The 21,136-nt window shown below is 37.2% G+C and overlaps 1 protein-coding gene across 3 annotated transcripts in view; it reads right to left on the reverse strand.

Annotated features, from left to right (window-relative positions):
- LOC118271800 (uncharacterized) overlaps positions 1-21,136 on the reverse strand; it is a 137,899-nt gene that overhangs the window by 25,752 nt on the left and 91,011 nt on the right. For 2 of the 3 annotated variants that reach the window (XR_004783325.2, XM_035588021.2), the window contains exons 4-15: positions 11,189-11,302; positions 10,631-10,759; positions 10,298-10,415; positions 10,083-10,207; positions 8,939-9,999; positions 8,591-8,817; positions 8,317-8,493; positions 8,077-8,234; positions 7,824-7,988; positions 6,622-6,915; positions 5,795-5,922; positions 5,461-5,599 (exon numbers count right to left, since the gene is read on the reverse strand). Coding sequence is in view for 2 of the 3 variants with exons in the window: in XM_035588021.2 (XP_035443914.2) it covers positions 5,461-5,599; positions 5,795-5,922; positions 6,622-6,915; positions 7,824-7,988; positions 8,077-8,234; positions 8,317-8,493; positions 8,591-8,817; positions 8,939-9,999; positions 10,083-10,207; positions 10,298-10,415; positions 10,631-10,759; positions 11,189-11,278 (2,811 nt within the window). In the remaining variant the exon portion in view is untranslated. The remainder of the gene's footprint in view (positions 1-5,460; positions 5,600-5,794; positions 5,923-6,621; positions 6,916-7,823; positions 7,989-8,076; positions 8,235-8,316; positions 8,494-8,590; positions 8,818-8,938; positions 10,000-10,082; positions 10,208-10,297; positions 10,416-10,630; positions 10,760-11,188; positions 11,303-21,136) is intronic. The other variant, XM_035588029.2, reaches the window with a different exon arrangement.

Consider the following 21,136-nt stretch of genomic DNA (forward strand, 5'->3'; position numbering starts at 1 on the left):
AGTTTCTGGAGTTCTCAAGAAAATTCATTATTGCTTTGATATTAATTAATTCGATTGAAGGTAATGTATAAAGCTCAAATCGTCAATTTTATACTCTGCCCGTTTTATCTACATGTGCCCAAATAGATACATATATCTTAATACAAAATTAGGTATGTTTCACTAAACGAAGTTTACTAAATATAACATACACATACTACTGACATACAGTAACCTGATAAATAAATTCCTATATAATGTGGCACGTCCACCTTCGCCATGATGAACCGTTCAGAAAGAACGGATCCCCAATCGATTCGCTATGATCTTCGTGTTCTCTGCATACCAACTAGGGTCAGATCGCGTGGCCCGACAACAATAGTGCTAAATACATGCCTCCATCAATCAATATATCTACTTATGTCTACTGATCTTTATGTACAGTTCATGTTTCAGTTTTGTATATGAATTGTTTATATTGTTGTTTTTGTCAATTATCTGTTGGTCGGTTTTTAATTGCAGTTGGTAACTGAACTAAAAATCTTAACTTATCTTCATTTCTGTCACGGTAGAAAAATTGAATAATATAATTTGTGCCATAATATATGAGGTGAAATAGGTATATCAAGTGTTTTAATTCTTAGGCATTAAAGGACTGATCCAGAGCCGCGGACTGCCTAGCTGGTTTACCGGGGCTCTGGCTCGAAAATAAAGAGTAGAAACCGGGTGGGTTTTAGTCAGCAAGAGTCTGACACTCCCTGTTGCGTCGCCCAAGGCGAAGTCATTGAAGGCGAAGAGTGACGTCATTGGATGATTTTAGTCCCTTTAAAAAAGGTATTCAAGTAAATATATTCGAATTTGGTAGGTTACTCATTAAAATTAAGAAAAATAGAGCTGGTGAATGCTAGCTAGAGGAAAGAAGACGGTATAGTAATATTGTCTGACATGAGTCTGATATTTGTGTGTGCACTGTACAAAGTAGGTAAACCTGTTGCATGTAGGTTAAGTCATGGGTGATTGTTTGCGTTAAACTGATGGTAAATTGTCTATAGAATTTGTTAAGTAGGTTCTTGATATGCACGCAGCATTCCTCACGACATGCAGCATTCTTTTTATTGACGATGTTAACACACAATGGGCTTGTATTGGATTAAGATACCTAGGTACTCTGAAAATGAGGACTATAGGCTAACATTATGCAGCGGTTAGTGAAATACTAGCTATTTGCACGCGGTTTCGCACTCGCTGCTCGGCTGCTATTGATCGTAGCGCGATGTATTATAACGTCTAGCTTTTCTCGATCCGGAGCTGCGGACTACCTAGCGGGTTTACCAGGGCTCGAGCTTGAAAAGCAGTAGTAGGAACGGGGTCGTTTTTAGTCAGTAAGAGTCTGAAACTCCATCTCGCCTCGCCCAAGGCAAGAGAAGTTATGGGATGATTTCCCTCCTAAAAAAAGGCTTTCTCGATAAATGGTTTATACGCCACAAGAATAATGATTTAATTCGAACTGGTGTTTCCGGAGATTAACGTGTTTAAACAAACAAACTCTTCAGGGTTTTATATTAAGCATATGTATATGTAGTATAGATTAGTAAATAACTGTTTAGGGACACTAATAAATAAAGAAAGCCAAGTATTTTATTGTTTCCTATCTAAAGCGACATTCTTTAAATCCAAGAAAGTAGCTCAACCAATAAACAACAAAAACCGAGATTAATCTGTTAATCTGATTCTTAATTAAGTCGTTTCCTCCATAAATTTCTCGTTTTGCTATAAAAATACGTAAATTCTTTAGTATTTAATGAAACGAGCGTAGATATGGCGTTTGTGTTTGTTGTATTTATCTATGAATGTAGTAAAATATAAACGATGCCACCGAACAAATAAAAATTAATTGTAGCTATAAAATTTGAAAATGTATTTGCATACGTGAATACTGGATAGTTTTATTTTCGTTATACATATTATATTTTATATGTTTAGGTATGATTTTTACGCGTGTAGTGTAATCTGGTTTTCAAATTAAATATATAGGATTTTAACTAACATTTTATTCTTCTTGCATTTTGAGGATTTTGGTGATCTTTTATTAGTAAATTAGGAAATATTATGAAAAAAATATTACTTTCGACCCTATTCTGAATTTTAATAAATGTTTTTAACAGATGTTTCACCTATAATTATAATTGAGTGTATTGTTTTATTACTGTAGGTTGCGTATCTCTGATTGTTCCATTTATAGGACAGATGTGCCATTCAGGTACCTATACATATGTGGAAAATCAATAGCGAAAAGGTTAAGGATGGAAGCCACTTCATGAAAAAAAAAAGGTAAACATCTGTTAGAAATATTCGTCAGAATTCAGAATAGGATCTAAAGTATCTTTTTTTTGTAACAGCTCCTATTTTACACTACAAGGAGGTGACGCCACAAATAATTGTCAAGTTGACACGACATCTCCATTGTCTCTAGTAGGCTTCACACCGTAGGGTCACGACTTCGAATCAGGAGCAAAGCGTGAGTCGTATTAGCAACTCGTAACATGTCCAACATGGCAATAGTTTGCCCACGCGCATACTAAGCGAACTAGTTTGAATTATTCGTAGATTTACATACAATTTCTGGCGGATTCGTCACTATGTACGGTGTTTTGATCGATTGTAATGAGATTCAGATCAATAAACTTTGGGTTTGGATAGCCTTGGTTAGCTTACGGCCAAATTGCTTACTAGAGATAGTATTAGGACATAAGCTCCATACAAAATGTGTCAAAATTGTGACTTTAGTAGGCAAATGTACGGATAGATAGGTTATTGAAATTGCCCGCTAGGAAACTTTGTTATTTCCTATTATCGTTGACGTGAACTGCTTTTCGACAAAAGCTCTTACTTCATGTCGTTCTAAACTAGAGTAGGTGCAGTTCCCAACTTTATACAAGAAATTAATTAAACACTAACGAGGTTAACTCGAAAGGCAACAAAACCACAATAATGTAACACCTACAGTTCCTACAGCTTTACAATGAATTACATAACAATGAGCACAAGTAGTCGTTGCACCCACGGCAACATCTTCGGATTACGGACAACAAGGCCATGTTACACCGAATGGTATCAACATCTCACCTTACTGCGAACTACGAACGCGGAATCAACGCGACTAGTCGTGGGAACCGCCGACAATGCGACCGCCAGACTGCGACACAATAGTCTTGCGGCCAAATACAGGTTAATTTTTATAACCGTTCCATATTTTGTATAGAGAGATTGCTCAGTAATGCGTTCAATAAAGTAGATGATGGAGATGGTGTTGATGAATCATATTCGGAAGTAGGACACGCTTTAGGTTGCTTTTCCATTAGAGATGTGCTATGTAGCTATGCTATAACTGACCGTTTCGACTGGTACTAAGCTATCTAGCTGCGCTACAAATACGCGCCGCCGCAAAGTGGCTATACGAGGAAGTTGCGTAGCTCAAGTATGCGATGTATCGATAGTAGAAAAGCCATCCACAACACGCATCTTTCCATATAAAAACATAGGTTAGTTGAGTCCGTTTCCACCAGTGCTAAACTATGTGTACCAATGAATATGATTGGTGGAAGTCAAACGCATCCTCAGCAACGTAGCATAGCACATCTCAAGTGGAAAATCGACTTTATAAATGTAACAAAGATGTAAATTGTGGTCGAATTGAGAGTAGTTTTGAGAGACTGGCGTATAGTCATAAGTGGTGGTCGATGAGGTCATTAGTCACAGTTCAAGGGACAAGAAAGTGTTGAGAGACAATTGAATTGGAACAGATGAGAAAAACATCGTCTTATTGAAATCTTAACATGAACAGACGTGTTTAATGATAGAAAATGACCATTTGGATAGTGATAGAATATTATAACTTTCGTGAGACATACTAAATTAATTATTATGTTATCGGCTTACTCACGTAACTGTTTAACGAGGAACTCGACTAGTTTAGTAGCAGCGCGACAATCGCCGCGTCGTTTGTCGCGGAATGCTGCTCATGAATATGAGCCTCTAGCATGGCTTAAAACTAATCGAGTTCCTCGTCAAACAGTTACGTGAGTAAACCGATAATATTATAAATGATAGAATATTTTTAAATAGAAGTTATGACCGACTAAGCCAATTGCATTAAAACGTGGAATTGAAAATTCTTATATGATTGGTTGATTCAATCATTCACCTTGTTCTCAATAATCTATTTGATAATAAATACATCACAATTATCATTAACACGCAGCATGCAGTAGTAAACAAATATCGTTTTTATTGTTCTACGTGAACACACACAGCTGTTAAAATCAATGTCAATTAGTATGTCTTGCTGGACCTTGTCTCAACAACACTGAGTTTGTTTATTTTCCTGTTTCTTGAGAATATTGCGATTCAGTTGTTGAAGGCAATGCAATGTAAGGTTTGTTATGATTACGGTCATTATGTAATTTATGTCAAATTTATCAGCATGTATGGTAGGACTGTGGAATTCTTTCAAAGACGCGTTTTTTTCTGGCAACACTTCGATTGTCCCCTCGACTGCACGGTTGGTGCAGTAGCTGGGCTACCGGCTGCCGCGCAAAGTGTAGCGGGTTCTCGCAAGGAGCAACTGTTTGTGTTGTTAGTTTCGGGTCTGGGGGTCATGTGTATGTGACACTTGTATGTTTGTAAACGCACCCATGACACAGGATCAAATCCTAATGTGGAGCAACGTTTAAAAAATTAGCGAACCTATGTTTGTTGGGCTACGGTACAACTCAACAGTATTGAATAATTGTTTGTGTTATAAGTATTTTTAAAACAATAAAAGGTAGCGCTGTTGGCACCTAAATGTCAAGACACTATGTAATTTAAAAAACCTTATAGCTTTGATAACTACTTAATATTAAAAGCTTATTTTTGCAATATCTTTCCCCCACTAATCTTAAAGTTTAAAGACAAATGCTTTAATATAATAGGTTGCACGATTGCGGAATTAAAGGCAATGAATAAGATCAGTTATCTGCACAATGATGTCGGATGAGATATTGAAGGTTGCCGGTGTTGGGCATTGCGGAACTGCGAGTGACATGAGAAAGGCATTAGTCCGGGGCTCAGTTTCATACGATCGTGGTTCGGCAATTAGTTGCGTATTGTGTAACTAGGTTACGGATATAGGTCTGTAATCGTGTTTGTTTTGTGGTGGTCAAGGGATATTGTGTGATATTTACCCTTAAAGATTAAAATTATGCTTTTGTACAGATGCGATGTGATGCCTACGTATCGAACTATTCCATCTTTCTTTCTTAGAGACTTTCAACATTTACTATTATAATATAAAAACTGTAACAAAGAATTTCAACATTTTGTAGTAGCTTAATATTCCGCTGTTTATACCAAAACGGTGTTGTAGAAGTAAACACAAACGCCTGTAAGAAAACAATAGCAATGTATACCAATAAATATAGTATAATGTGATGTACTCACAGTGTTGGTAGGCAGTACTCTAGCTGGCAGTGCGCGCTGTACCTCAGGTGACGCAGACCGCTCGCGCTCACGCATCTCCGCGCACAGCGCCGCACGCGCAGCCCGTGCGCCCGCCTCCAGGCAACCGCTGGATTTGCTCCTGCGCAAACGAAAATACATTTACTTAAATAAATCATACTAATAAAAAATAAAAATACATACGAAAACAAGTGTTAACCTTGAAGATAACAGAAAGAAATCAAAACATATGATTGATCGATTGTGTGACAAAATGATAATTGAAAAGGGGCTTCTGATATCATGAAAACTAACTTTGTAGTAATCTTTATAATACCTGACAGGTCTATCGATGGGTCCGAGGATGGACAGCGGCTGTTCTGCGGCAGGTGCAGGTGGAAGGTACATCACGTGACCACCCCATGATAGGTACGAATTACCAGGACGCCATGTGCCGAGCTCCTCCTGTTTTAGAATATAGGGATTTGATAAGTAAGAAGTACATACTGGCAAATTTTAAAATCCCTGAGATTTTGACCATCGAGGCAGGCAAAGCTAGCAAAGCTTGCAATTCTTCGAAAAGCCTGATGTTTCCTATCATTAAACCTACAGAATTTTAAGGGGGTAAAATGTAGCCAATCATTACGCAGGTATCTTAAACGACAGTCAGTTCGTTTACTGCCACTGGTCTTTAAATCCACACAAAGAGTTGTAAAAACTAATTGGCTGACTGGCTACCGAGTATGTCCAGAAGAAATTAAGCAAAATATTTATGATCAACATCCGTCTGCATTAAACAACAGTTTGCTGTAAAATATCACTTAATTTCTTGAACACTTCCTAAGTACTGATGTCTGTTTGTAAAAACAATAGCAAATAACATGAACACAGTTGAAATAAATTATAAGTGAAGTGCTTTAGAACCATGATTGTTGAAGAGACATCAAGTGTGAAGATGGCTTCTGATTTATGCAAAAACTGTTGTGTACATGTGGTAGCTAATTCTTCTTTTACGATTTACCTATTTGTACTGGCTTTTCTTTATAAAAGGTGATAAGTTGTGTCTGCGATAGTTGCAAATTATTAAAGCAACTTCATACACAGCAATTATTATTCAAATATCTTACACGATACTCATTACGAGTCCATTGAAAGAAACTTTACCTTATCAGAAGCTGGTAAGGACTCCTCTTTAATAGCATCCTCTTCAGAACCCTTCGCTCTTGCAGGTTGTTGGAACATCAGTGGATTGGTCAGCGAATTTGGCGCAGACTTCGTAAGGAACCAGTTCTGTTCCGGCTCTTGTAACATCGGTTCATGTTCCAAGTCGAACCTTCTAGATCCTAGAGCCGCTCCTAAGGCACCAGACACCGACTTCCGAAGCTTCTGAAGACTGTTGAAGCCTTGCTGTAACTGTTTGCCCTGGAAGCAATCGTAGAAGCACGACATCGCTTTAAACTACGCGAAGAGTGTTGTGATCAGTCACATGGAGAGCTGATGAGGAATAAAGGTGGTACGAAGGGAAATTGCAAAGAAAATAAGGCAAAGGAAAGGAAGAAAATAGGTATTTGGAATCATGTATTTAATAGGAAGCTAAATGTTTCGTAGAACAAAGGAGATGGAAAGAAATTCTTAAAAATAAAGAATGAAATAAATAAACTAAAGCAGTAAATAAATTAATGGATAAACCTTAAAGCTACATAAATACTACCATTGCCAAGCTAAGAAATTTTCCGGTACCAATAAAAGGAAAACTATCAAAGGTTTCTCATAATTAAAGAAAGCTTTTAAACCAACACCATTAACATAAAAATATATGTACTACCAAAACAAAATACTTCAGTTCCCACCACCACAAATTCTGCCCATCACCATAACACAAGGGTTTAGAACATGTAAGTACCTTTACTCCTCGTCAGCGACCGCGGGAGGTCAGGGGAGTGATTAGTTTGTTAGTCACCACGTTACTCTAGAATTACTACAACATTCATTATAGGAATATGAGGGATCGAACTGTGGAGGAATGGGATCTTAATCTTCCATAGTTAAACAAATCTTTAGCATTTTGTCCTGTTTTTATAAATAGGTATTTTGGAAAAGAGTAATGGTTATTAAGTTACAAGCATTATTAAAAGATTCATGCATATTGTTAATTTTGTTTGTACTTTTTCTTTTTCATGAACCTTATCATGGTCTAAATCTTGATTAGTGTTATTTATGTGACACACATGTGTATTTTTTAGTTTCATTATTACTTTTATATGTTACGCTAGTTACCCTTTTCCAATTAAGATCACATCTCTCCTATTGGTTACAAATCCCATAGTCCTCGCCTAACATCCCGCGGATCCTGTCTCCGTACTCACTCGGTCCTGCTGGTCCCTGGGCAGTGACAGGCTGAAGGGCTGGTGTCCCGGACTGTAGGTGGCAAGGCCAGCGCCTAGTAGGGCAACTCCACCACCTGCTCCATCCGAACTGCTGTCACCAAGGTCTTGTTGTGGTGTCCACGCTGCCGGACTTGAGTCTTGCGCCTGAGAAGCACAAATGGTTGATGAAAATAGAAAAATGTGACGATGGTGATGATTTGTCTAGTCTTGTCTTAATTTCGTGAATACTTACATGATGTCTAGATGGTGAGTCTATCCTGTGATCAGAATGCGCATGGTCGCCTGAGATACCGGAGTCTCCGGATTTGTCAGCCGACTGGTCTGATCGTGGTGATGACTCAGCCGATATGTCGCCCGACATTTTTGTTTCTACAGCTAGCGGTTGAGTTTCTATGGTGTAAAAAAGAAGGATTGATATCACCGACATTGTTAATCGATTATTACAACAAATTATCTTTTAGCAAAAGTCTACCTGCGGCGAGATGATCATCTAATGATGCTAGCTGCCTCCAGGCTGCGGCAGGAGAGAATCTTGGCACAGCGCGCTGCTTTTTGGGCAGTGTGGGTCGCAGGCGAAGCGCAATACCCAATGAACCTTCTGAACATGAGCCCTCCGAGCCCTCGGAAGATAGTGCAGATTCCGATGATACTGTGTACAAGGAAAACATTATGTATTAGCAAAGGAATATGGCTTAATTATTATCAAAGTTATACACATAATGTCTCTAGTGATAAATATTACTTACAATTCTTAACTTTAGTCTCCTCTTTGATCTTGGCATTAAACTTATCAAATTCCGCGTCTTCCTCATGATAATTGAGCAGTTTTTGTTCTATCAGGTGGAAGTTCGAGATCTCCTCGATGATGGGGCTCCCTAGTCCTGGGAAGTCTTTCAGGTGTTCATGTGTGTTGGTCTGTTTGCTCTCTATCATACCGAAGTAAAACTGCTTCGATGGAGCTTGTTGTTTCGTCCTGAAAAATATGAAATTACAATTTAACGTTAGGATAGGGTTAAGTTTTTTGTTATTTCGAACACAATTAGGTTAATAATTATGTAACAACATTAGTAGATTAATTTTAGTTAACAACTTACTTTTCTTGAGGTGGGTTAATCAAGGAGTCCAATTTCCTGGTGGGTGAATGTTCAGGCGTGGACTCCTTCCCGGAGGCCTGCCCTCTGTCCGGCATCGGGCGGCTGTTCTCCTTGCTGCTCGCTTTGTATTTGTTGTCTGATATCTTGGCGTGAATGTTGTTATTCGTCTGTCTAGTTTTATCCTCGTTAGCTCGACCTAGAGGCCTCCTACTGACGACCTTAGCGTCTGGCTTGGTGGCAGCACTTGTTAGACTAGACTTTTTGACTTTATTCGGTATTTTCGTTGGGCTCTTCTGCTCTTTCTTCTCTTGACTAGTTTTGGTTTCATTAATTTTACTATCATTAATTTTACTGCCTAATTGATTTCTAATTCTACTCGTAGCCTTTTTGAGTTCCGCTTGAAATTCATCTTTTTCTTCATTATTTTTTAACAATAGTGAAGGAAGAGATTTTCTCAATGGTTTGCTGGTCTCCGCCAGGGGGCTCACCTTGCTCCCCCGGAGTTGTTCGCCGATGGCTTTCATCCTGCTCTCATGGACCGCTCTAGAGGATTCGTTTTCTCTTTCACTTGCCATTAGAGTTTCATCGAAGGTCCTCTCTCTTCTGAGCGTGGGCAGTTCATTGTCATCTTTCTTGAACCTCTCGGAGTACCTGAAATTCCTGTTTAGTAATGGCGTCTTCCACGCTTCGCTTTGTTCGGTCTTGGACGTCTTCGCCCGACATCCGCTCATCCTGTCTATCCTCGTCTTCCTGTAGTCTTGTTTCGTTTGTATGAGTCGTTCCTCTCTCTTAAGTGAGGCAGTGCTTTGCACCATGTCCTGGTTGTCAGGATACTTGAAGTGTTGTTCCTTATCTTTACATGGCGACCGATATCTTCGTTCAAAAGCTGCATTATCGGTCATATCGAGTGACTTGTATTCGTGATATGAATTTCTGAACTGTAAATTGTCTTGGCCGTTCAGTTTTTTGGTTTCGTTTCTAGTTTTGAACAGTCTTAGTTTCCTCTGGGGTTCAGGTCTAGTGTTTCCTTCGCTGGAATCAGGCGACGAACCTTCGAAGTTCTGTGAACAATGCGTGTTCTATAATAAATAATATGGTTGGAAATATTGTCCTGAGTTATTATTTATCTTTCATTGTTACTTACGTCATTGGTGGGAGGAGGGGGTGCTCTGTATTTTTTCCGGAAGTGTTTGTTTCCATTTCTCGTTTTCTGTTCTTCTTCTATTCTTAGATCTGGTTCAGATCCAAATCGTTTGTTTATGCTGCTGCCTGAAATTTCAAGAGTTATGATTAAGAGAAATGTTTTTATGGACAACAGTTAGTGTTGTGGAGACATGGTTATCTATAAGAGTGACTTACTATCATGTCGTAGCTCGAGGTTGGTGTGCGACCGGTGCAGCGGGTCTCGCTCCCTGGACCGTATCTCGCTGCCGTCTCCCGAGGTGCCAGCTGACCGCGATCGGTAAACGTTCGCGTGCTGAAACATTGGATAACAAATATTATTACTTTGTTCTTACAATACGTAGACATTAGCTCAGAAGGTAGAACCATGCACTGTTTTCATAGTGAGAATTGTTTTTTTAATGGCAAAAATGATCTTTTTCCTCCTATAAAATTACCAATATTTTTTTTTACATAAGTACGATTAACAATATAAGGGTAAAGTTATTATTGTGAAGTAATTTTCCTTACCACATGTCCGTGTGGCACATTTTCGTGTATAGTGTTGGGTCTCCTCCCGCTGATGGTGCCGCCCGAGTGCAGGATCGCACCGTTGTCCGTGCTGCGCAGGCGCGGCGACTCGCATAGAGTGGGTAGCACCTGAAGATCAAGACATGATAAAATTATTTATCATTTGTAGGGTTTGACACTGTTTAGCATTAAAGCATTGATACATGTATATTGGAACTAATGCGCATATTTCATGAAAACTGAGGTGATCTAGATAAACTCATTATCTCCTAAACGGATAGAATTTGGAGTTACGGACAACGTAAAAGGTTACCGGGCTCCGGCTCAAAGCAAGAAAAGGAACGGGGTGGTTTTTAGTCAGGAAGAGTCTGACAATCCCTCTCGTCTCACCCAGGGCGAGAGAAGACATAGGATGATTATCCCCTCAAAATGATTTGGTATCCTTGATATGGATGATTTTCCCCCGGTTCTTGATAAAAGATTTCGGTGTATTATGAATACAATGAGCTAAGATATGATGGGAAAGTAAGATCACCTATTAAATAAGGGCTTAGTTACCTTAGGCGCGAGCCGGGGCGGGTCGTGCGGCAGCGTGTGCGCGCGGCGCCCGCGCTGCGGCGGCGGCGCGTGGCTGCCGGCCTGGCCCATGCCGCGCCGCTGTTACACACACATCTGGAACAAACATACATACATCCATTAGTGTAAATTAAATATTAACATAATGCATACAAAATTGTACAGGTAAAAAACATAGTTTCTTATTTTAAGCCGCGACTGTCTCTTTGTGATAAACTGTAAAATTGTTCAAAACGGCTGTTAATATGGTTGTATTCCGTAGTGTGATTCTTGAGTAAAGTTTAAAGTTTTTCGTTGCAGGCAAAACTTTGTGTTGAAAGCTTCGCAAAGCTTCGTGTTGAAAGCATTTTTATCTGAAGAAGATGATGAAGTTAGCTGGTTGCTAATTATATAGTATTTGCTACTACACAGAGATATCTAAACATTCTCTATTCTCTAACCTTTTATCGTTTCAGAATAATCTGAAGCGCTACGCAATAATTATGTACTATTTACAATGTAAGTAAGTACATAGTGTGCATACGTACAACTTCTAACACCTTTTCACTTTACCTTTCAAAGTATTACCGCTCATTTATTTAGCTTGGCTTGTAAACACAGCCAGATAATTATTGTTTTACTACGATAGTAAACTTTCGCTGAGAAAGTTATTACAGTATACAACAATTTAAGATATTCTTCCTTATTGAAAAAGCTTGCGCTATCGACAACAAAGAGTAATTAATTTTACTCTATGGTCGATGTTTAATGTCATATTTCCCGCTTTTATTTTTGCTTGGAACGTAAACTATAAATATTTATTTCTGAGAAAGTAAACACGAGGTTGCAAGGCATGCATATTATTATTATTAGTGAGTGGATAATTATGTTTAAGGCCCCTGTAAATATTTATGTATGTTATTATAATAAAAGCAACAAGACGACGCAGAGTTTGAAACTATCTAATCGGCGTATATCGGCGTCGCCGCGTCTGCGCACGCTACTCATGACAAAGAGTCTCTGTGACTCGAAACTAGTAGACTTTGAAAAAAAAATTTATAATTTAATATGTCTCACGATAGTTCTTATAAATATATATAAAAATAGAGTTTAGAATAGTACAAAATCTCTCACGTTATTTAAAAAAAAATACGTTTCTAAGTTTCAAGTCAACGAAAACAATATAACTATTATAACCTTTAAAAATATACAGATTAGATACAATTTTGATTAATAATAATTATAAGTTATGGGCTGATAATTAATAGTACGAGTAACGTAATCTCTCCCATGGACTCCACGATAATATTTTATAACTAATCCTTTAACATGGCAGTTACTCATTTCGATAACTTTCTCTAATTACAGCCACCCAGAGCTTAAACACACTTGATTGTAGATTATTATCTACAAAATATTGTTATGACTCCTGTACGAGGATCATTACGAACAGACAGACAGATCATTATATTTTATTAGACAGTATTTGATGAGCTGCTTCCAAAATAGGTCAGTTGTCTGTTTTGACAGTTAATGAGTTAGTTGGGCTTCCTAAAGTTAAAGTACCTATAGAAGGCACATCAACATACACTAAATTGACAACCGAATTTCAACTTTACACCTTTATGATGAAGTTTAAAATGCCTTGATAGATGAGTGTAGGTTGATCTGCTGCGTGTAATGGCTAATTCTTATCTATTAGAGTAGGTGTGTCTTCAACGTATCGTCCCCGGTTAATAAGGACCCCGGGCCCCCATATCTCAGGGTCGGGACAGGGCTCCGAGCGTCTTGTGCGGCCCACACCGACAATTTAGGTAATTTATACTAACCAGTACTGTTTAGATTTATGGGAATGGAAAGCTGTCGAGGCTTCTAATGAGAGATTTAAAAATAACTGCGTTTCTCCTCAGCGTAAGTGAAGGACTCCCTTAGGGGTCAAACGAGATTGGATTTATTGGATTACCTTGTAGTGGATGTAGCTAAGTTTCTATGTGTTTAGATTCTCACATTTATCACTTTGACTAGTATTTTTTATTTAGAAGAAAGTTGTTTTTAACGAAATCCTACTTAGAGGAGAGTTTTCTTTATAAGGTGTTTAGTTATTACCTAAGTTACGGTGTGTAGAAGTACATAAATACGTATCGTTTACAATACATCGCAAAAAATGTGTCCATATTCTTCTAAGAGGTTTTTGTAGAGAGTATATTAACTTATAATACTTTATGCTTTCAAAACAAATTAAACTAAATACTAACAAGCAAACAGAGCGGAATGATCAACCTGACATAACACTCAACAATACATATCTGACACTAGATCAATAAGTATATATATTTAAATATCACAAGTTCACAATAAGTATAAGTCCGATGGTATTGGAGTCAAGGCAGCGACTATCGTACAGTAAGTGCAAATTCCCACGATACTAGATACAACTATTAATTAATGCAGCCCATTGAATAAATGGTGCAAAGTAAACGCTTTGTAGGTAATACTTATACACATATGTAAGTAGGTGTTAGGATATTTTAAATAATGGTTTTATTTTATTTTTCGGGTTATTCGACTGGTTTCGAGCTGCATCGGGCTCTTATTATGAGCTTCGTAGAGATACGTAAATTTTGAAAATGGACAGTTTTCATTATTAATGTTACATGCCCGATGTAATAATGCGGTTCACCCCGTTACTTTTGCCATACACTAATGCGATTATTTTTTCAAGTTATATATTCTTTCTAAGATTACTTAGAAACCACTGACAGACAGTGAAGGAAAATATCGCATCGTGAGAAAACCTAGACTTATAATTTCTAATTGTAAGTTTGACATTACCAACCCGCATTGAGCAAGCGTGGTGAATAGATAGGCCTTTGGTCAGTCAGTGGTCACTTATAGGCTGTTGATATAGGTATGTACGTATGTTCACCAGCCGCACTTCCACTCACTGGGCCAACCAGGTACAATAAACAAACAATTAACGAACAGTTACTCGCTATGAATACTATGAATATGTAACAGACAACAGCGGTTTAGTTTAATCAGCTCGTGACACAGATAGCCGGTAACTACAGTATAACGTGAATCAAAGCATATCCGCGTGCGATGCTGGGAAACGTGAGATTATTGAATAAAGTTATAAGTATTGAGATCATTTGTGTTAATATCATTATGGTTAAAATGTTAAAAGACTGTTTATTGGAAGTAATTTAATGCTTACTTAAACTATTCTTTAGTAACGATTTGGGGAAATTGCTAAGGACTGGGTTAAGTTACCATTTGCGGACTAGGTACTCGTATTGAAATGTTTATCGGTAGTTTTACAATCATTGCTAAGTATGGAGGTTTGCCGGGGCTCCGGCTCGAAAAGCTGGAGTAGGATCGAAATGGTTTTTAGTCAGGAGTCTGATTTCGCCCAAGGCGGGAGAAATCATTGGATGATTTTCTCCCTCAAAAAAGTGTGGAGATTTCATTAATCAAAGTACAAGAATTGTTACTGCCAAGCATGAGCCCTCTGGGACCAATTTTTGGAATGAATATACGATTAAAATATTTTCAGTAGTGTCATGGAGCTTTGCTTAGTGATTACTACATATTTACAATATTAAGTACGGATATAATTGTCTATGTGTGTAGTCACTGTCTTTATGTAGTCTTTATGTAGCAAGCAGAAAGTAACTGTACATTTTAATGTAGTGTATTTATAGGAGTGAAATGTCTTTTACTACTCCTTGCATATTATCGAAGGCAAGAGTGCGTTGTGTTCAGTTTTCTCGCGGAGACGTCACGGATGCGTCCGGCCCCACTTTCTTTATGATAATCTGCGCATACGCAGTAAACAGACAAACAGATGAACACTCCACTATATATGAGTCGTGTCACCTCAAGGGTTACAGTTTAATATTGGTTTTATGGGGAAATCGGTTTAACTTTCACTTTGAGAGCGTTTCTAAAGAAAATTTTGGATGTGTGGGTGGAAGCTTGCTAACGGGTGTCAAGTTTAACATATATTACTTAAAATTATACCGTCTTTAATCTTATTCTTCTTTGTATGTGCCTATACTTAACCTATATAGGTACAGTAATTTCAACTGGGTATAAAAAAATTACTGACAATGTTTTTAGTCTTGAAAGGTTTTAGGAAATCTCTAATCAAAACGACCATAGCTAAAACCAACTTCCTGTTAGCTATCAGTAAAGATAATCACAAACGAAATAAATAAAATAATATTAATAACTCGTGCATTATTTCGCTCCACAAGTCCTACTGCACTCCGCTTCACACGAGAGCCGGATCTCTTCCTAAGATCTCTGGAATTCTCGAGATCCCCGATACTTACACGTTTCTCATGTAATAACTAGCCTAGTTGGAGACTGGAAAATTATTTAGCCATACACTGCTTAGAAACATCCGTTTATTACGCGATTAGTACGCAGCAAATGATCCCTTACGGTCCCGTCATAGAGTAGAGATTGTAATAATTGTGCTTTTGTATATTAATGCCTATTTTTGTGGGTTTTAGTCATTGTTCGACAGGTTTAACTAGCTGTTAAAACTGTAATATGTATTCTATGTGGATGTTTTAGAATTCATTGGTGGAACTGGTGACTTGTCATTACGTAAATAGAATTAGGTGATTGTAGTTGCACTTATTTGACTGATGAACTGAGCTGATGGAAAGACTCAATTAGTTTGCACTTCACAGACATATTTAAAGCATCTTATTTACTATCACATTATTGCAAAGAAGGTGACGAAATAGGCATTTACCTTAACATTTAAGACAATTCCCATACATCTGGCACATCTACCAGTTGCATTATCTTTACCGTTTAATCGTATATCGGTGGACAATTATCGCGTATGATTTACGAGGGGGCTAGAGAAGGAATGCTATAAATAACGATTAATGATCCCGTATCGGCCGCCGCGTGTTATTTATCGACAGTCCAGCTGAATCACACGCCGCGTCCTTGCAACTCTAGTATTCTAGAATTAGTCAAGTTTTTCTATTAACTTTTTTGTAAGAAGTTCCTAGCTCGAATCTAGGGTAATCTTTAGTATTCGGAAACCAAACCAAAAAAAGAGCGCTTTATAATCTACTTACGATATAAGATATAGGATAGATAGAAGATATAATAGAAGAAGAAGATAAGATAGAAGATGTTAGGTAGGACCGTGGTAAGGTCCTTCCTAACTATCTACTCTGAGAAGAAATGCCTAAGCAAACTCAGAGCCGTCCCTTTTAAAGCCCAGACAAATGTGAAAAATGTATGTGACAAACATGCGAGTTCATTTTGTAAGTAGTGGTCTTGTTGCATGCATACGGTAATCAGAGGTAAATGTGTATCAAAATTACCTAATTTGTATTCTTGATTATGTTAATCAAAGGACTAAGGTTACGTTTCAGGTTATTTGATAGTATTAACATTTGAACATTATCCGACAAAGATCCCGGTACAATTTGCATTGAAATCGAGATGAACTACATGAGATAGGTAACTGGGTTCAAAATTAAATGGTTTGGAAACGAGAATCCGCGAATGAAAGTAACTAAGCAGACATTTTGAAATAAAACCGTATCTTTGTTGCAGTTCTGTATAATTTCGTAGTTTAATTTATTTTAATGGACTGCAATAATAAAAATGCGTTTTATTATTGTAGCAAATGCATTCTGTTTTAAGAGAGAAGTTTAACTGTAACTCTCTAATTTTTAATGTAATCTCTCTGCTCCTTATTTGTATTTAAAACAAGTTATATTTTAAGGCAAGCTGGTAAACAATTTCCATCCCTAAACCATCTCTTAATTGAAAGTAACTTAGCATGACATAGCACCTAAACTAACCCGATGTAACTAAATATCATATATTTTGAATTTAGGGGATTTTTTAAATCTTTGGAAGTGGTTGGTAAAAAGGTCGGAAGCCCAATCCCCGATTCCCCAATAACCCTTAAATTGCCAACCAAAAGCCCGGTATCGCGCTTGTAACGCTTCTGGTGTTTCGGGTGTCCATGGGTGGCGTCGATTGCTTACCATCAGGTGATCTGTCTGCTCGTTTACCGGCTTATATCATAAAAAATATTCATTAGAATACGTAAACTATGGATATGAAGTCACTTCTAAACATAAAGTAATCGTTGAGGTTAATATATTTGCTCATGTAATTTCAAAAACTCTTCACCTATAAGATGCTGTGCAAACATATTGTCTCAACAAACTTGTTCATTCTCTTAATATTTGTGAGATGATGTAATCACAAATATCATTCTTGTTGACCCCGACAATGTGTAAAAAGCTCGATATTTTATTTATACAAGAAATCAAGGTAAACATTTATCATCTACTGACTTAAACAAAGGTTTACTTAAATAAACCTTATCGGTATTCATACTAAAAGGATTGTCTAATAGTAGTAGTTAACGTTCAAAACGTGCCTTCCCGGTCTATTTGAAATAAATAATTTTGACTTCGACTTTGACACTTCAAGACATTAAATCACCAATTTATAAGTGACTTCCAATGGTACCTACTGGTAAGGGGATAGTTTAGGTTCTCCACGTAAGTAACTTTTAGCTGAGAAATGGTTTACGGGTCGTTCGTGATATCATAGAATTGGCATGTGCCTGGTGAATCGCAATTAGACCACTGAATATTTTGGCGATCTTGTTCAAAGCATAAAACATACATACACATATTTATCCTGATAAATACAAACTACGTTCCTTTCAAAGTTCCAAATAATAATTAGTTCTTGCATCAGTCAGTCAAGCTATCAAATCGAGTCGGCTTGATATTCTGACGCCGCAGCCTAATTCCACGTTAGATCATTTATAACTATTTCATTAGCATTTGACATAAAGTAATTAGTAGTATTGTGATGATTGTGTCGAGTGGGTGCGATGTAATCACTGCTTAACTTTGGTAATTTGTTAATCAAAGCTCGTCATGTTTCGGATCAGGTCAATTAGTACGCATTGTAGGCAATTTGGGAGAGCCAGCGGGAAATTAACATTAGTTGTTGATGTGAAAGATTTATTATCGTAACCTATTTAGTTTTAAATAGGCAATTTTGAGACGTCCAATGAGCTTGTTATTATGTTATTATATGTTTCTTAAAGTTTTATATAACTTTCGTGAGGTATACTAAATTAATTATTATGTTATTAGCTTACTCACGCAACTGTTTGACGAGGAACTCGACTAGTTTCAAGCCATACTAGATGCTCATATTCGCCGCGTTGAAACTAGTCGAGTTCCTCGTCAAAAAGTTACGTGAGTAAGCCGATATAATTAGTTGTCACCTCATAAGGTACAACATAATTAATGTTCTTAAGAATATTTTGTTTGTAAACATTGGAAAAATTACCTCCAAAGTTAAGCCATAAAAGGTAAGGTCTAGAACAGCTTAAAACAAGTATGTTCCCGGAGAGAGGTTGAATGAAAGTGAGTAATATAAGTTAATATGTTCAAGTTTATGACTGAATAGCTCAGTGGACAACATTCACCGGAATTGGAGTCCCTTTCAACACATTTCCACTAAGGAAGCCCCCTAATAGGGTGCATTTTCTATATTTTCTTTGTATGTAAAGGATGTTAGGCTTTCTGTTTTCTCATCCGAGGCGGACGTGTGGACATCTCGTTAATCAACTACTTAAGTATTAAGTACCTCATTAGTATATATTTCCTAGAAACTTTTCTTTTACACTTTCCTCTTTAATTGATTTTGTTAATTTATGGTTTGATCTTTACGATGACTTGTGTAAGTGGAGGATGTACTGAGATGGCGTCTAATTTCTTTTTATGTTCAAAGGAGATTGAATCGTGATACTGACTAGAAAACAACATTTTTGTCTTAAGTAAGCATTAACGCCCCAATACTGAAGTGGTACTCAATTTTAAGTAATACTTAAATATAGTTCTATCTCTGTCTTTTATAAAGGATTTGTAGAGACAGAATTATTCTTGAGAGCGTCCTAAAATAAGTGACGTTTGAGTATTTGCCCATTAAACATGTTATGCGTTGCCCGTAATAAGTAGTACGAATATTACAAAAAATACCTATATAATCTTCATCGATTTACATAGATCGAAACAAAAATTCTGTGTCTAAATACGAAACATACCTACTCATCAACCATTAACTTGAATACGGAATCATCTATCATTCATCATCTCTTTAAACCCATGTCCTCATTCGCAAGACCAACAGTCGAAGGCAAACAATGGTGTAAATCAATAAACACAGTGTGTAAAGTCACACAGCTCGAACACACAGACAAACAGACAGAACTGGTCGGCACTGTGTCACAAGGCCGTAGGGCCCGGTATGGTAATCATTTGGAAACCTTCGGGAAATGTATGTCTTTCATTGTTGAGTGCTCATCTTTATTTTTGGTGTTATGGCCAAAAATAAAGATGTGGAGATTAATCACCTAAAGCACCAGTCTGCGTGCGAGAGAGGCCTTTGGTCAGCAGTGCAATTTTGAGCCATCTCATAAATGCATTATACATTGTACATACATATAAATGTAGAGTACAATTTAAGAATAAATTGGAAATTATACTATTTTGTTTTGAATATGCCTGTGACTTAAGACTGCTGTTATATTTGTGCTGTTAAGACTGCTGCTGCAACATTACATCATGTTAGTTAGACTTGTTATTTTATCGATTTTAGTAACTTAAAGACTTCCCTAACAATGTATTTGTATGTATTCAATTCACATATTATGTTAATTTTTGACAAATATTAATAAAGTCAAATGAGTATACCAAAATCGAATTGACTACAATCATAAATACTTTAATGTATTAAATGTCTAAACAAAAGACACATATCGATTTTAAGTTCTTGGCTCTAAAAGCACACACAAGACATTGTAACTAAGACCTTTACTTTTTGTAATATAGCTTTCTATACAGGTCAAACAGTGAGAGTATGGTGTCAAGTATGTGGGTAAACAGATTTAGGAGTATTGACTTAAAATATCGGAACCGGTTCGTCCAATGTTCGGTGTCCGGCATTAGGCAAACATTTGGGATCGGAATCATTAGCAGGGGCCCGTCACTGGCCCTATGACACACTGACACCTAATCTGATAACGGGGCCCTTCTCACGTAGGTATATAATATAAATAATTTAAACTTAACGATAGAATAAATAAATACATATGGATTCATGTGAAGATTGTTTTATTGAAGGATTTGCATGTGTCGTAATGTTAATTGATGCGTATGTTTACGATAAGTGCAGGCTGGTGTATGGTAATAGATACTAGGAAATGTGTAACCTTTTCAGACAAAGCATAGGTAATATGGATGAGCTAATACATATTAAGATAAATAAAAATTAATAATAAATAAATGGGAAAGGGCGTTTCTTTGTCTTTTCTTTACGTCACCGTCGCAACGGAGAATGGTGCAAAATGGTGGATGGAAGTTTGCATGGAACATTCTGCAATTTTCAAGATAGATCTAGTTAAAAATTGGGATGTAGTATTTGTGACTAACAAAACAAACGTGCAATTTTTTTTTCTGGTAATCTGCCCATATGTGCATATATGAATATTTCGTTCTCAAAACATAAGTAACGAAGAGAAAACCAAGCCTCGTCACGAAATACTCAATCCATTTACTTAAACTTTGAGAAAATCATAAAAACGAAATAGAAATGAATCAGCACATTTTCTAAAAAAAAAACATGAGACAATTAATATTTTAAATAGTTTTACTAATATGTAGATAGATTAGATAGGCAAGTATTCTTTGAAAAACTTTCACTTTTATCCGAAACACGGTACAGTAGCGCAAACAACCGGGTTGCGAATGAAGAGCCACTAGTTTTGAGAGCGTCCCGTACGCTCTGATTGCTGCAGTGCGAACCAGACCAGATGCATAGATACGTATGTAAATGTCACACATACAGGAGACGGGCAGAAGGAGAAAATGGAAC

This window comes from Spodoptera frugiperda, chromosome 15 (genome assembly GCF_023101765.2).
Source record: "Spodoptera frugiperda isolate SF20-4 chromosome 15, AGI-APGP_CSIRO_Sfru_2.0, whole genome shotgun sequence".
NCBI lineage: Eukaryota > Metazoa > Arthropoda > Insecta > Lepidoptera > Noctuidae > Spodoptera > Spodoptera frugiperda.